The following is a 17,588-nucleotide window of genomic DNA, read 5'->3' on the forward strand; positions in this document are numbered from 1 at the left end:
CGGCCGTGATTGACGGCCGCGCTGCCCCTGCGGTGGCTCCCCCGGGGGCCCGAGCCCCGCGTGCGGCAGGACGCGGCGAGGTCCCCGAGCCGTTGCGAGGGCCCGCAGAGATGGGGAGAAGGAAAGGCACTTTGCCTGTGGGAAGCCTGCAGGGTATTTCAAAACTTCCGGTGTGTCGGGGGAGTGCGTGCTCGCTCGCTCGCAGCAGAAGTTGGCTCTAACTGCTGCTACACACATCCTCTCTTTTCGAGATAAGATTTGGTGTAACAGCTTAATTTTTCTCTGAGGGTGATTTTAAAACCTGCCTCGTATACAGCTCCTCATATGCCAGAGCTAGCCAGAAATGAACTACTCAAACGAGTTCCTACAGTCTAGAAAGAGCTTAGAATGCTGCGGACAAGCTTAGTACATTTTAGTTACGGTTGTATTGTTATACTACTTTTCTGCTAAGCGTACGCTGGGCATTTGGACACCTCACTCACGTCTTTTTGCAATGAGGAGTGGTGGAGGGAAACCCAACGAAAAAATCACTGTCAGATCCGGGGCACCTGACTTGGCTGGACGTAACTTAGAACTGTAGAGTGGCCTTAGTTCATTAAGAGCATCGTGGGATAATAGTAAGAACGCCCAATAAGAAGCTAAGTAGTCCCGTCGTCAAAAGTGGTGTCGTAAAATGTGTGTATTTCTTGTAGGAGGGACTGAGCAACTTTATTCATTTTCTCTATAATTTGAACTACTTTAGTTATCTGGTTTCCCAGGCTTAAACTAGAGGCAGCAAATTAGAAGATCTAGATGGGCATCCTGATTGTTGCCAGTGAACACTGACAGAAGAAATAAACTATATGTTAAAGGGGGAAGGGCAAAAAAACAAAAAAATCATTGTATATCCATCCACGTGTGCTTTGAGGAAGGGGCAGATAACCCTCCACTAAATCCTAGTAATTGACGTTGATAGTGAATACTGGAACCCATAACCGATGTCCAAAATAATGGTCCCGAAAGGTGGAATGAAAATTAAATTGCACAGTTGGTTTCCGGGGGTGCAGACGCATAGATACTTTATACGAAAATCCTTCAAAAGTAAAAAGTTTTAATGCGTAAAGGGTGAAGTTCCAGTTACTGATATTTAGAAAATTTATTCATGAAAAATACCCCCATATCCTAGTTGTGCTAGATAGATGAGATGATTTTTATATTTGATATAGATTTTAATCTATTTTTCTAACATTTTGTCTGCTAAGTATGTGACCCATAATACAAAAAGGATATAATTTGAATATAAAATACACACTTTATAGTAGTTTGTAAATTTTGTGAAATGTGTGGATCTGGACCTTGTGGAAACTAATACTGTCTTGTAGTCATGATTTTTTGTAGAAGCTGTTCTGAAGTATATTACATATTTTTGCAGCATGTTCCTGTCACTGAATATATTGAATACCATTACATGGGTATGTTTGTGTGAGAAGCCTCTCAAACCTGTGGACTTGTTTTGATTTAGTAGGAAATTGTTTTAAATCTGTTTCCTACCCAGACATAAAAGTAATGCATGTCTGTTGTGCTTTATGATGCCTTTCCACCTGTGCCTAGCTCAGACCTCATCACTACGTTTCCCCTCATACTGAACCCCCTTTCAGCTCTTTGACTTTGAGCCTTGCCTCTAGGCCTTCTGCATCAGCTCTTTCCTTTCCCTAGTCCCCCCTTTCCATCTCACTTCCACTTAACCTGGCTAATAGATCTTACTCTTCCTTTGGGAACTTAAGCTAGGTACTCCGCTCCATTTTACTCCACGATCCTATGTGTCCTGAAAATGAGGAAGTAAAGCACATTGTTGAAATTACTTGTTTCTTGGATTCCTTTGCTGGATTTTGACTCTGGGAATTCTTGGCTTGTATCTGCCTTATGCACGGTATATCCTCATTGCCTAGAATACACCTTGTACACCAAAAGTGCTCTGTGAACATCTGTTGAACAGAGGCAGTGGAAAAAGACTGATTTACCAATCAGAAGTGGTATAAATTGGGATGGTTATTGTGACCAATGTTAAACTTAGGACAGTGTTGACAGATCTTACATTGATTCGGGGAATTCACGATCATACCCGGTGTGAGTTACTTTCACGTACAAATCCTGATTCCTTTTTATTGGTTCGGATAAGGAACTGAAATTCTGTGTGTGGCTAATCATAATTATGAGTCCGTGCATCTTTGTGAACCAGTCTGTGTTTTGAGTTTGTATCTGCTGTATTACAATTACTCATATGTAATTTTTTTCTGTAAGCCTTGATAAAATGCTTATAATGTTTCAATTCCAATTTCGAAAAGATTTTATAGGCTTAAATTAAGATTAGGAATACTTTGGTTCAGCAGAGCTCTGTAGGGCTTTATTATGAGCATAAGGCTAATGAGCCAGTCCCCACAGTGATTGCTCGTTTAGTGACCCATATCAAATTGCTTCCCTTAAGCAAAGGCAGGAATTTTTTTTAAAAAGTTTCTTTACTTGAATTAATGACTCAATTAATAACTGCTGTTAATTTCAGAAGTGGGAATGCTTATCAACTCTGATTTCTTTTACTGTTTTTTCTTTAGATTGTTGGTGGGTCAAGATCACTATTTTTGGTTATATTCAAAGTAATTAGGTTGTAATCTGACAAAACTAGAAGTAGAGTATCTCATGCAAAAAAAGAGCAGTGGTATGTGGAGGAGGGCAGGGAGGAGTATTTTCTAGCATTTTAGAGAATTTAGAGCAGCAAGAAAATTGACTAAAAGTTGGCCTGCTTTATTGTCACCATGATTCTAAGCAGAATCATGTTTTGTCTGTGCCCACCTCGGATTTCTCCTGCCATCCTGTCCTTGGTAGGTCACTGAAAAGCAGTTTGTTACAGGGCTGTAGAACCCAAAGGCAGGGTGGGCAGCTTGGTATCCTGAGACACTGAGTGGATCAGAACTGGAAAGCTAGCAGAAATCCAAGCCACTCTACCTATCTCGACTCCACAGCTCTCAAATTCACTTGTTCTCAGTTCCAGCCCACACCAGTTAGGGAATCTGATCGGCCAACATGGAGTCAGGAGTCCACTCGTGGCACTAGTCAGCCATGGCCAGGACACAACTGTTGAGGCCCATACCCCGACAGCGGGCGGAGCAAGTTCTCAGAGGAGAATGGATTGGGTAGCTGGGGCAAAAGGCACAAATATGTACATATGAAATTTCAAATCATTAAATGATGACTTGTACATGGTTACAGAAAAACAACCTGAAGAGTAAAAGTATGGCCATCCCTCACCGAGATAACCACTTTTAACTTTTTGCTTTTAGTTCTTTTTTTTTCTTCGCAGGATTTTTCATAGAGATATAACTAATGGAAGATAAAATTCACCATTTTAAAATTTACTAGTCATTGGATTTTAGTATATTCACAATGGTGTACAACCATCACCACTGTCATTTCCATCACCCCAAAAAGAAGCCCTACACCTGTTAGCAGTCATTCCCAGTTGCCCCCTCCCCATCTTCTGGCAATCACTAATCTATTTTGATTCACCTGTTCTGGACACTTCCTATAAATGGAATCATACAACATGTGGCCTTTTTTTGCCTGGCTTCTTTCACTTGGCATACTGTTTTCAAGATTTATCTGTGTTCTTGCATGAAAGTACTCCACTGTATGGACGTACCACATTTTCTTTATCCACTCATCCATGAATGGACACATGTTTCTACTTCTTGGCTGTTGTGAATAGTGCTGCTATAAACATTCGTGTATAAGTTTTTTGTGTGAATGTTTTCAGTTCTCTGGGGAATATATACCTAGGAATGAGATTGCTGGGTCATAGGATGATTTCCTGTTTAACTTTTTGAGGCGCCGCCAAATTGTTTTCCAAAGTGGCAGCACCCTTTTACATTTCTGCCTGCAATTTGAGAGGTTTCCTTCCTTACATTTTCTCCGAATGATATTTTCTGTCGTTTTATTAGTCACAGCTATCCTAGTGGGTGTGAAGTGGTATCTTGTGGTTTTGATTCGCATTTTTCTAATTAATGGTAATAGCATCTTTTAATATGTATATTGGCTGTTTGTATATCTTGTCTGGGGAAATGTCTAGTCAGATCTTTTGCAAAATTTTTAATTGGATTTTTGTCTTTATTGTCGAATTGCAAGAGTTCTTTATATACTCGCATGCATGCTAGACCCTTATCAGATATATGATTTGCAAATATTTCCTCCTTTTGGTAGATTGTCTTTTCTTGATAGTGTCTTTTGATGAAAGTTTTTAATTTCGCTTAAGCCTCCTTAACCTGTTTTCCCTTTGGTCCCCTTTGGTCCGCACATGGTGCCGTGTTTAGGAACTCCGTTGTCTGATGTGAGGTCGCAAAGATTTACACTTATGTTCTGAGAGTCTTGTAGTTTGGGCTCCTACACTTAGGTCTTTGACCCGTTTCGAATTAATTTTTCTACACGATATGAGGTAGGGGTTTAGATTCATTCTTTTGCATGTGAATATCCAATTGTCCCAGCACCGTTTGTTTTCGGTTTATTTTTTTACATTTTCCAGTTTGATATAAAGGGTATAAAGCAGCAGTCCCCAGCCTTTCTGGCCCCAGGGACCAGTGCTCCTGTGAGAATCTAACGCCTGATGATCTGAGGGGGAGCCGAGGCGGTGATGCTAGCGCTGGGGAGTGGCCGCAAATACAGGTGAAGCTGGGCTCGCTCGCCGCTCACTCCTGCTGTGTGGCCCGGTGTCAGTCCATGGCTTGGGGGTTGGGGACCCCGATATAAAGTGTGTAGATGGACAGCCAGATGAAGAGGTACGTAGGTGAGGTCTGGAAGGGTCCTTGGTGCAGGAGCTTCTGTCTCCAGGGAACTAGGATGTGCTGCCCTCCCAGCATATTGGTACATTCACCAACCCAGAAGCTCCGCAGCACCATGTGTTGAAAAGACTGTTCTTTCCCCACTGAGTGGTTTTGACACCTTTGTCCAAAAAACTCACTTGACTGTGGATGTGTAGCTTTATTACTGAGCTCTCAAGTCCATTCCATTGGTCTCTGTGTTTAGTCTTATGCCAGTACCATGTTGTCTTGATTACTGCAGCTGTATAGTTAAGTTTTTGAAATCGGGACATGTGAGTCCTCCAACTTTGTTCCTTTTGGATAGTTTTGGCTCTTCAGAGTCTCCTGCATTTCCATGTGAATTCAGAATCAGATTGTCCGTTTCCGGGGGGGAGGGGCGCGGGGCAAGGCAGTTAGCATTTTGATAAAGATGGCATTGAATCTCTAGTGCTTTTAGGACTTTTGATAATAGAGAAAGTTTAGGTTGTAGATTCTAGAGCCAACTGCTTAACTCCGGGACTATACCCTGAGTATTTGGCTGCGTAGGTGGGTGATTTTTTAACAGCTCCCTTCTTTTTACTTAAGAATTACTTTCAGTAATAATCATGAATTGAAGCTATGCGCAATGCTGAAGGTTATTACGTGTTTCACAATCAATCCAGACATCAGTGTTTCTCCGTCTTCTCCCCCCCAACCCTATTTTGTTTTTTTGTTTGTTTGTTTGTTTTTTGAGTTCTGCTGTGTTGGTGTCATTTCGTGTTGCATGGATATCACACCTCAGATTTAAATTTTTTTTTTTTTTTTTAACACCTACAGCACCTGGTCTTCCTAGGTGGTCCCCCATCCAAGTACTAACCAGGCCTGACCCTGCTTAGCTTCCAAGATCAGACAAGATCGGGCACGTTCAGAGTGGCATGGCCGTACACCAGATTTGAATAATTTTAATTGTATAGTTAATTTTTTGAATTAAGAATAACTGCCCAAGTTCCTGCAAGACAAAAAGAGCTCAATTCTTTTCTCAGAAGTATTATAGCTATTAATAGTTTGAATTTTGGTCTTTCGGTTATAGTTTGATATAATAATATTTTATATAAACAATTACCTGGTAACTAATATAATTACCAAGTCCTACCACTGATGTTACTGATGCATTTTCTTTATTCATTCTTTAGTTTTAAGGCAAATAACAGTTTAAGAAGAATGCATTTCAGTATTAAAGATAGTATTCAAATTCAGCAAAATATTTCACATGTGAGCCGGATTGCACCTACTACACTTCATTTCACACTGTTTTAACTGTTTTAAATATTAAACACAAAAACTCTAAGTTGTCTCATAGAAAATAGAATTAAAGTAACACAAGTTCAGTTTCTTCGTCTTTATAGTCACTGGTTATGGTTTACTTCACTCTGTTGTGTACTTATAGGACTCTCGAGTGCCACAGGGGCTGGGGCACAAACCATTCCCTAAGCAAGTTTAGGCTGTTGGATCACTGAGAGCTCTACCGTCCAGACCAAGGCACGGAGCAGAGTCTGTGCTGGGAACTACTGTGTAACTGAATTAGTCTACATGTAGAATGCAATGTTTATTACAGGGCGAGTGGTAAAAATGCTAATTTGACACTTCCATATATATTAGAACTCAGAAGTAAGAACAGTCGTTTAGGATTTAGTCCAACAAAAGATTTTCCAAGGAAGAATATTTTATCACTGATATTATTTAGAATTGCAAATGAGTGGTGATAATAAAAACAGACTTTTAGTTGTTTTTATTATTTTTAAGTTCTCTGCAGGAAATGCATCTCCTTATTGCTGGCACCTGGGGCACACAACTGTGTCACTTCTTTGGTAGGCTGCTATTTGGCCCCTCTTCCTAACTTTTGAGTGTGAACATGTCAAAATTAATTACTATTTTTTTCTACCACAATGTCATTATCTGTAGAATGGGAATAAGATTCCATAGGTCTGTTGTAAGGATTCGATGAGAAAATGCATGTAAAGTGCTTAGAATAGTGTCTGGCATAGTCTCAAGAGTTCATTAGACATTAGCTACTGTTACTTTGTTATAATTTATAATCATCCTAAAAAGATATATTTTACCTCTTTTTGCATCTCTGTTACTTTTCTCCCATTCTGGTTTTTGGAAACTGTTTTTTTAGAGCTGCTTTAGATTGACAGCAAAATTGAGTGCAAGATACAGAGATTTCCCATATATCACCCTCCGCCATGATCAGCATCTCCCACCAGAATGATGTGTTTGTCAGAATTGATGAACCTGCATTGACACATTATTATCACCCAAAGTTCATAGTTATGTTAGGGTTTATTCTTAGCAGTGTACATTCTTCAGTTTTGAACAAATGTATATAACATTTATCCATCATCATAAGAGAAGATATAAATGTAAATGCACCCAACGACTGAGCTTCAAAATGCATGAAGTAGAAACCAACAGAATTGAACAGAGACATAAACAGATCTGCAATTATAATTGGAGATTTTACTGCTCTTCTCTTGGGACTCTGCAGAACTCTAGGGGATAGAAAATCAGCAATGATGTAGAAGAACTGCACAGCAGTTGTAATCGACGTTTGTGGAACACCACCCAACAACGAGAATACACACTTTTCAAGTGTACATGGATCATTCAGGATAAACTACATCCTGAGTCATAAAAACAAAAATTAAACTTAAAAGAATTGAAATCCTCAATATGTTCTCTCACCATTATAAAATTAGATTAGAAATAAGTAACAGAAGATGACAAAATTCAAACTCGTGGAAATAACACGTATAAACAATCCATGGATCAAAAAGTCTCCAGGGAAATTTTAAAATGTTTTGAACTATATGAAAATGAAAACACAGCACATCACAATTTGTGGGCTACAGCCAAAGATGTGCTAAGAGGCATTGAGTACATTTATCAGCAAAAGATGTCTCAATAATATAAGCTTCTACTGTATGAAGCTAGAAATAAAGAGCAAAACGAACCCAAGTCATACAGAAGAAAGGAGATAATAAAGAGCAGAAGTGAATCAAATTGAAAACAAGAAAAAAAGAAAAATCAGTGAAACCTAAAGCTGCTTTTCTTTTTTTAATGAAAAAGATCAATAAAAGCCATAAGCCTATAGCCAGACTAGCAAGGAATAAAAAGTAAAAAAGAAGATACAAATTACTGACATCAGGAATGAAAGAGGAGCTATCGCCATAGAATGGATGGAGTGAAGAGGACAGTACGAAAAACCAGCTCTGTGAGTGTTGATTAAACAACTTAGAGGAAACAGACCAAATCCTGAAAAAACATTATTAGTTTCCCATTTATGTTGTAACAAATCACCATGAATTTAGTGGCTTATAACAGTATAAATTTATTATCTCACAGTTCTGGAGGCTGGAATAATGTGTGTCTCACTAGGATAAAATCAAGGCCACAGGACTGTGTCCTTTCTGGAGGCTCAGCGGGAGGATCTGTTTCCTTGTCATTTTCCAGCAGACTCTACACAGAAGTCGACAAGTTGGTTTTCAAAATTATGTAGAAATGTTGCGAATTAGAATAATCAAGACAAACTTAGCTACCTGATTTTAAGACTTACTATTGAGTTATAGTGATTACAACAGCGTGGTATTGGCATAGGATATAGACGAATGGATTACTGTAATGTAACATAGAATCTAGAAGTAGACTAACAAATACAGTGGATTGATTTTTGACAAAAGTGTGACAACAATTTAGTGCTAGAAAGTTAAATAATGCTGGAACAAGTATAATCTTTTGGGGGGGAAATAATATGGATTACAGACCTAAATGTGAAAAATAAAAAACAGGATTATATCTTCATGACCTTGGGGTTAATAACCATTAAAGAAAAAAATTGATAAATTGGGCTTCATCGGAGTAAAAAACTTCTCATCAAAAGACACCACTAAGAATGTCAAGAAGGCTACAGATTGGGAGAAAATATTGGCCCTACACATATGTGACAAAAGACAGACATCTAGAATACACAGAGTTAATGCCTCAGTTCTCTTGACCCCCTAAACTAGAGCAAGATTGAGTGCAGTGGTGCTCAAATTCAGATGGCCAAGAATTCATAGGAAATATGATGGAGTGGTACATGTGTGCTAAACAGGACTCTTGTTTGCAAATGACCAAGCTTGGTCCCACTTAAACCAGAAAAGACTAATAATACATAGCAACAGAATTCATGAGTGGGCTGGTGTGTCAGGCTCAGTCACAGCCAAAGAGTTGAACTGTCTGTGTCTACGAGAGTCTACCTTTCTGTTTTCCTCTGGGATGGTTCAGTTTTCAGGCAGAACTCGGCCACACGCAGCTTCCAGGCACAGAGCGCTCCAGGAACTTGAATTTCTGGTAGTGTTCATCCTTTTCCTTGCTCTGTATCTAGAATATGCCAGTCCCAGGCCCTTCAGCATGTTTCACTTCTGCTTCACCCAGCTCACATGCTTCCGCCATCAGAGGCCTTTCTGAGATTCTTTGACCTGCAAAGTTTTTCTTTTTTGCTTTTGGCTGTTGTTTTATCCACGCATATATTATCTTTGCTTTAAGTTCCTTCAGCTCCAAGATCCTTGTAGAACCTGATAGAGAGCTGGGCACACAGTAGGCTTAATAAATAATGGGCAGTTATTGCGTGCTTGAGTTTTTTGGACCTACCTGTTGCAGTCCTTTGTCAGGCAGTTCCAGATATGTGTCAGCTAGCTGGCTTTTACTTAAGAATATCATTTGTGTACGTGTTAGTTACTTAAAAGTAACTTACCACTTCCTAGTCACTCTTTGAGGAAGCTTCATCACCTGTTATGTGGCATATTCATGTTTCTTACACAAAAGGAGTCAGAATAGCAGCAATGGTATGGGAGTCATGGCTGCATGTAAGTCTTTAAACAATCGTTTTGTCTAGAAGCAAAACTCATTCTTTTTATCCAATTCAGTAATCATTTTTGGCACTCATCAAGAACAGTGGTTCTCAGGAGTCACTTAGAGGGCATTTTAACACATGAATTGCTGGACCTCCAGAGTTTCTGATTCAGTAGGTGTGGGATGAGCTGAAAATTTTGTATTTTTAACAACTACTCCGGTGATGCTGATGCTAGTGGTCAGAACCAGGCCTTGGGACCAATTTGCCAGCAGATTTAAACTGCGTCGCACATCAGAATCGCTTGAGAGTTTTTTCCCCGACTCCTTTTTCAGAACTAGCCTTCACTCAGTTAAGTAAAGCCTTTGGAGGCCCTACTCAGGCCTGGTGTTAGCAGGATTTTATGAGTATTTCTGACAGCATTGGCTCCATAACAAATATAGACAAAATTTCTTTACTTCACATCTCCATAGCACCTGTGTGATGAATATAAATGGTGAAAGTATTGGCCAGCTGTGTAGTTCGGTGGTTCTTATTCCCCAAAATAGGTATTCCCGATTCTGTCGATAATTCACTCTTTGGTCATAGCCAGTTCCTCTCATTTTTCAAAGCTTCGGTTTTCTTATCTTTAACGTGACATTAAAAACACCTTTCTTGTCATTTCGCAGTCATCATTGTAAGAATCATCGATGATGGTAAATCTAGATTGGGGGCAATGAGTTTTCATGAAAATTATTTGCATGGTCTTGAAATGTTTCCCTCAGATTACCTATTAATTTCAAAGGGGGGAAAGTCCCTATGAAGTGGAGAAGCGAAATCACTGACCGGGTTATCACATTTAACATCATCGACAGGAAGACAGACATCTGATCTCCAGATGGTACCATTGCAAGGACACAGCATCACTTATGTGGTAGTCTGACTGATAATACATAACTGCAATTAATCAAGGAAACATCAGAGAAACCTAAAATGAGGAGCATTCTATTTTTTAAGGGCATGTATTCTTAAATATGAATGTCTATAAAAGATAAAGATGAAGAAACTGTTCCAGCTTAAAGGTGATTAAAGATACATGATAACTAAAAGCAATAAGTGATGCTAGGCAGAGTCTTGTACTGAAGGAGACAAAGCATTGGGTCAAGTGACAAACCGGAATGTGGGTGGTAGATTAGATTAAAAGTATTGTGTCAATTTTGAATTTCCTGAGGTTGATAAACAGTACTGCGGTCATGTGAGATAATCTCTTTATTCTTAGGAAATACACGTCAAAATACTTAAAGGTAAAAATACATGATGTGTGTAGCTTAATCTCTAACGGGTCAGAAAAATATGAGAGAGAGCAAGCAAATGAAAAAGCAAGTGAAGGAAAGATACGGGTGTTCTTTGTACTATTTATGCAACTTTGGAAAAGTTATTCCAAAATAAAAATATTAAAAACAAAAAACAAACTTCTGCTCAGGGTAGTTATAACATTTTTTAAAAATCTATATAAAAATGTTTTCAAAGAACAATGCACTCTACAAATGACGATTCAACCGCTGCTTTGTCTGGGTCCCCTCATGTCTCATTCCGTGGGTGGCGTTAGCTCCTGAGAACCTGCGGGAGGTCAGCATCGCCCTGATTTGTAACACCCAACCTGCCAGTGGGGCAGCTGCTTTCGTGTCTTGTGCAATGAATGCTTCACACGAATGTGTGACTCACCTGAACAGTCTGTTGTTACATATTGTACCTTTAACTTTATAAAGTATATTTGTCTTTCAGCCCAAAATGGAGTTAATCCTGACTGGGAGAAGAAAGTAATTGAATATTTTAAAGAAAAGCTGAAGGAAAATAATGCTCCTAAATGGGTAAGTTTATTGCTAGTTTTGGAGGGGAAGAGAGGGTGGGGCTGACTTCCATTTTCTCAGAGTAGTAATCCACATATGATTTAAAAATATATAAATTAATGTGTACTGCTTCTGCTTTAAGTGCATATGTATTAAAAGATTTTGGTCTCTTGCAACTTCAACTTAAATTCAAGCAATTAAGTGTGTCTGTATTGGTACCTCTAGGTGGCAGTAACTGTCCGTAGTTGTGAGAGCTTCGATGACTACCTTTATTTAAAAAAAACTAGCGTGTACTAGTTAAGAGAACTCAATAAAGCAAATGCCTTTCTGCTGCTTGAAAAGTGTTCTGAAGGAAAAGCATCTTTTTACATTGTAGTCAGATGTCTTTATACAAACTTGCAAGAACCCAGAAGTACTTTTGTCCAGCAATTATGTTATGTCGACTGTGAGATTATCGGCTCCCTAAAGGGGAGGATTTTGTGCATGTGTGTTGCGGTTTGGATCTGGATATAAAGTCTGTGGATGTGTATGAGCTTAATGTTTTATAGACAGAATATTTTTATTACCTCGATTGCTTGTTTTCCTTTAAGGTACCATCACTGAATGAGGTTCCCCTTCATTATTTGAAACCTAACAGTTTTGTGAAGTTTCGCTGCATGATTCAGGATATGTTTGACCCTGAGTTTTACATGGGAGTTTATGAAACGGTTAACCGAAACACAAAAGCACGTGTATGTATTTCTTTCTTTCATGGAACTTGTCTCTTTATAATTAGTGGTATTAATTTTGTCCTTGTGTTGTTTATGGTAGTTTTGATTCAGGTATACTGATACTGTTATCCTTTGTTTGGGTCACAGGTTCTTCATTTTGGAAAATATAGAGATGTAGCAGAGTGTGGGGTATGTATCCTTAAGATATATAAGACATTTTTAATAAGAATTTGTTCTAAGCAGAGAATTTATTACTTTCCTTTGGTTGATCTTAAATTTAATTACTTTGTGTATGAATAAGGTCTAAGAAGTCATGTGGAATGTTTTCTTTGCCTTTGTTTCTATGATATATTTTGATCTTTAAAAATCTCTTAGGTGGAATATCGTAAATGACAATATTATAAATTCCTTTCCTCAATGTCTGTATACTTGGTTTAAAAAATTACGGGTTCTAATTCTTTAAAAATGAAAGTGGAAGATTAACTTAGGGCTTAACACTTGCTTAATTAAATTTAATTATATTCTTCCTTCTTTTCCTGAGAGAAAAGTTTTTAATAAGCTCTCTTTGATAAAAGGAAATAATAGCAGCTCTCTAACACATCAATGATGGAAGAGGGAAGGAGGCAGAACAGTGGGTATAAAAGGGACAGTTGAGATAGAAACTTACTAGAAAAGCAGTTAGAGAGGAACCACAGTACATCTGCATTTTTTTAAAACAGATTTTCTGATAATAAATGAACAACACGCAGAATGAAATTTAATTTTATTCAGACACCTGTTCAACATTCCTGGCGTTGTCACTGGGGAAAGTTTAAAGTCTAATGGTTTAATTGTAAAAAAAAAAAATTAGCATGTCCAAAAATGTCCAAAAATTTCGTTCCGAAAATGTCTCCCATATTTTGTTTTTTTTGTGTTTTTTTAATGTGATTCTATCAAAACAAATGAGAATAGTCAATTTTTGGAACGAAAACGGGTATTACAGGTGGGGATTAACCAAGTAGGGGGAAGCCTCCATAGGAAGGTGGGACCTCAGTGGGGAGAGTGGGGTTCCCTCGTTTCTGGGCGTGGTTCCCTGCAGATCCACAAGCTCAGTTTAATCAGGTTTTCTGGGGCTTTTTACGTCCTGGGAGTCTGGCTCCTGCTTACTCAAATCTCAAGAGATTGATTTATAAACCCTAAAACCAGCCCATTAAGTCACAGAAGTTGTTCCTCATTGACCAGAGTGTTCTAATTCAATGGGACAATCTGGACAGAAAAACAACCCTAATTTGGAAGATTGTCAAAAAGGTTTTATTAAACAGAAACGTAACTTCCTACAATTATTTACAGTAATGGACTCGTGAAAGATGGATTTATTTAATCTAACACATGCTGACCTTAAGGTCTCCCAATGTCTTTTTTCTTTTAGAGTGTTTCCGTAAGATAAAATGTGCCATCTAATGAATCAACTTTTAAATGCTTACTGGATCCCTGTTCGAGGAGCCTAAGGCAAATATGTGAATACACAACCTTCTCTAGTACCAAGTAGTATAGTGTCACTATAGCTCAGTAACGTCAGCGTCTGTAAATAGGAAAATATTTATCTGTGACACTTCCAAAGAGAAGACAACTTGTACTATGTTGCTAAGAGTCATAAATAAAAGCACCATACCAAGAAAACGGGACTTTGGGCCTGGAAAGAAACAAATCTCAGCTTATACATATTATCTCGGGCTCAAATTTGATGTCTCCTGGGTCTTTTTTTTTCTCTCCCCTACAAAATGGAATATACATCTTATTTACTTGTAAGATTTTTTTGTACTACAAAATTAATGTTTATTAAAGTAATTTTTCAATATTGTATCATGGGTCCTTTCCTATTCTTAGCATTTGCTAAGAATATGCTTTTTCTAGAGAATAGTAGCTGAGACTTAAGTTTCATCTCAGAGCTACCTTGTAATGAATATTTTATTAAATTCTTATTTTATAGGCTGATTCTGATGCTTCGCTGTGAAAGAAACAGTGGGATTACTATGTGCTTTGTCTTTTTGAAAAAAATAAAGCATCCTGTTTATTAAAAAGGATTGAATTTTGTAACATAGGGTGCTGTGTATTACGGATTGAAGGAAGGAAGTATATGGATTATTGCTTACAAAATGATTTTATATGTTTTCTTTTGAAAAATAATAGTTTGAATTTAGTAGTTGCTTGTTAATTAACTCATAATGTGAAATATTTACTATGGTTTTATAAATAACATGAAAATGTGGTTGCTAATTTTTAAATTTTTTTAAGTAAAATTCTAAAAATACTTTTCGTGTACATTACAGCCTCAACAAGAAGTTGATTTAAACTCTCCACGAACTACCACTTTGGAAAGGCAGACTTTCTATTGTGTCCCAGTGCCTGGGGAATCTGCGTGGGTAAAAGAAATATCCTTTGGGTTTTCTTATTTGTTGAATGGTTCTTGATATTTTCTTAAAGGGAAAAAAAAACCGAAATTTAGATTTTCAGTTTTTAAAAACTTAAGTCTTCTTACCACAGCGAAGCTTAACAGGAAAAAAACTGTATAAAACAACCTAAGTATTCATCAACAAGAAATTAGATAAAGTTATGGTACATTCTTATAGTGAAATACTGTTAAAAAGAATTGAGGAAATTTAAAGATAATTGAAAAAGAGAATACCACAATAATTAAGAAAAAAATTCAAATTAACAACTAATTCTAATTTTCTTAAGAGAAAACAATATGTTGATTCTTTTGAACGGAGCATGTGGAAACATCTTCATCTTCTTGTCTATTTAATTTTTTTAGTTCGTAATTTTTTTAGGCAAAGTTTATATACACAGAACTGCATGGATTTTAAGGGCATACTTTAGAGATTTGCAGCCCAAAGTAAAGAACTCGTGCCAGAAGTTCCTTTCTGCCTTCTTTCGAGTCACCGCTCCCCTCCCTTCCAGCCACTGTCTCGATTTCTTCCACCGTGGCTTCAGTTTTCCTGCTTGTGCCTGTCATACAAATGGAATCATGTAGCACAGAGTCTGTTGTGTCTGATGTCTTGTTCCGCACAATGCATTTGAGATTCACCCCTGCATATGTTAGTTCATTTTTTTTATTGCTGATGGTATTTGTTTATTGTCTCCACTTGGTGAGCATTGAGGTTGTTTCGAGTTCGGGGCCTGGCATTTTCTTTGTAAGATTTTCAGTTCGATTTTTTTAAGTTTTTTTTGTTATTGTTGTTACTTATGATAAGTTGTGTCTTACAAGGAATTATTTAAAATGTTTTAAATTTGTCGGTAACGTGAAGCTTTTCATAGTATTTCCTTATTTTTCTTTTAATGTCGAGGGGATAGCTATCAGTGATCTCTTTCATTTCCAATATTGTTGGTTTTTCTCTTTTATTCTTGATCAGTGTTGCCAGTGATTTGTCAAAGAACCAACTTTAACTTTTTTCTGTTTCATCAATTTCTGCTCTTTGGTTTTATTTTAATTTCTTTCTCCAGCTTCTCAAAGTAGATGCTTAGATCATTAATTTCAAATCTTCCTTCTTTTCTAATAGCATTTAAGTCTATAAATTTCTCTCTGATCAGTGTGTTAGTTGCATTCCACAAATTTCGATTTGTTGTTTTTATTATCACTCAGTTCAAAATATTTTCTAGTTTCCCCCGTGAATTCCTCTTTGATCTGGACGGCAGTGCATTTCCACTTGTGCCCCTCCCTCCCGTTTTTGTGCTGTTGTTGTCCTACACTTGTTCTTAAATTATAGAGCCCAAGATATTGTTATTTTTGCTTTAAACAGTTGTCTTTTACGTAAATTAAGAAATGAAGAAAAAACATCTTTTACATGTTCGTGTACATATCTACCATTTACAGCTCTCTTTGTTTTTTTACTCTGGAATCCTTTCACTAAGCTTTTTTTCTTTTTTTTTGTTAAAGTACAAATCTGTTGGTGAGGAATTCTCTCAGCTTTGGTTTAACTGAAAACGTCTTCATTTACCCTTATTTTTGAAGGTATTTTTATTAGCTGTAGAATTCTTGATTGACAGTCACTTTCTCCAGCACTTCGGTGGTATTGATCCAGTGTTTTTTGGCCTTCGTTGTTTTTTGATGAAAGGGTTAGTCATATCATTATTCCCCTGTATATAATGTGTTTGATTTTCTTCTGGCTGCTTCTAATGTTCTGTTTTTCTGTAGTTTTCATCAGTGTGATTATGATGTGCCTGGGTGTGGGTTTCTTTGTGTTTTTCTTGCTTGAGGTTTTTGTTTTGGTTTGGTTTGGTTTGAGCTTTTGAATCTATGGATTGACATTTTTTTCGGAAGAGTTCAGCCTTTATTTCTTCAAATATTTTTCTGTCCCAGTCTCTCAGTGTCTTGTTTTTTTGGGGACTCCAGTCACATGATGGTTAGACTACTTGTTATTGTACTCCAGGTAACTGAGACTCAATTCTTATTCTTTTTCTTTTTTTTTTTCATTTCAGGTATTTTATTTTTCAGTTGTAGATTTTTCAGTTGGTTCTTTTTCATGGTGTCTATTTCTCTGCTAATATATTTCATCTTTGACTCACTTTTAAAATTGTAATTGTTATAATTGCTTTTTAATGTCTGCCAATTTCAATCAATATCCAGATCTTCTTTGGGTTTGTTTCTGTTGACTATTTTTAATTCTGGTTATAGGTCATATTTTTCTGCTTTTCCCTATATAACTGATAGTATGTTATTGTTTGCCGATGTACAACCTTGCAAGTTTGGTTTTGCCTTCATTTCAAGAATGTCACACTTTGTTCTGATGGGCAGGTGATTTACGTGGTTCACTTTAACCTTGTCAAGGCTTGGTTTTGCGCTTTGTTAAGGTTGGTATGGAGCAACCCCTGCTACCTGGGACATGGTCCTTACTCGTGAGGTAGACAGTTTCTGGGTCTCACCTGAGTGCCCAGGATGTTCAGTAGGGTCCAATTCTAAGTGCTGTGTAATTTCCAGAATCTCCATGTAGCTCCTGCCAACCAGCAGCTGTCCTCTGCTTGGACTCAAGGAATCTTGACGTGCATCCACGGCTTTGTGTTTGGCCCAAGACCCAGGTGGGACCGCACAGATTTCTGGTCATCTTCTCTCTCCTAGAGGGGCACCCTTCCCCTTCCGGGACCGTCCTGCACATTCTCGTTGCTTCAGCTGTCCTGAACTGTGTGCTGTGTTCTCTCTGCCCAGCAAGAGCAGGGCCTCCACTGCTCTTTGTTGTAGTTTAGAAAATGGCCCTGAGAGAAAGCTGGGGACAGAGTGGAGTTACTCAGTGCGTTACTCCTTATTGGAGGATCATAACCTTATGCTCCCTGTTGTCTGATGACAAAACAGTTGCTTCATGTCTTTTGTCCAGTTATACAG

At 37.8% G+C, this 17,588-nt stretch overlaps 1 protein-coding gene and 1 pseudogene across 1 annotated transcript in view; one reads left to right on the forward strand and one right to left on the reverse strand.

Annotated features, from left to right (window-relative positions):
* Nucleotides 1-5,630: 5,630 nt before the first annotated feature.
* Nucleotides 5,631-5,749, reverse strand: LOC111739087 (annotated as a pseudogene).
* Nucleotides 5,750-11,369: 5,620 nt separating this feature from the next.
* The window catches only part of MCMBP (minichromosome maintenance complex binding protein), a 25,474-nt gene continuing 19,255 nt past the window's right edge, over nt 11,370-17,588 (forward strand). Inside the window, exons 1-4 of the mRNA XM_023530089.1 lie at nt 11,370-11,543; nt 12,113-12,253; nt 12,380-12,421; nt 14,542-14,643. Of these exons, the coding sequence (XP_023385857.1) occupies nt 11,385-11,543; nt 12,113-12,253; nt 12,380-12,421; nt 14,542-14,643 (444 nt within the window). The 5' untranslated portion in view covers nt 11,370-11,384. The remainder of the gene's footprint in view (nt 11,544-12,112; nt 12,254-12,379; nt 12,422-14,541; nt 14,644-17,588) is intronic.

This window comes from Pteropus vampyrus, unplaced genomic scaffold (genome assembly GCF_000151845.1).
Source record: "Pteropus vampyrus isolate Shadow unplaced genomic scaffold, Pvam_2.0 Scaffold46, whole genome shotgun sequence".
Taxonomy (NCBI): Eukaryota; Metazoa; Chordata; class Mammalia; order Chiroptera; family Pteropodidae; genus Pteropus; species Pteropus vampyrus.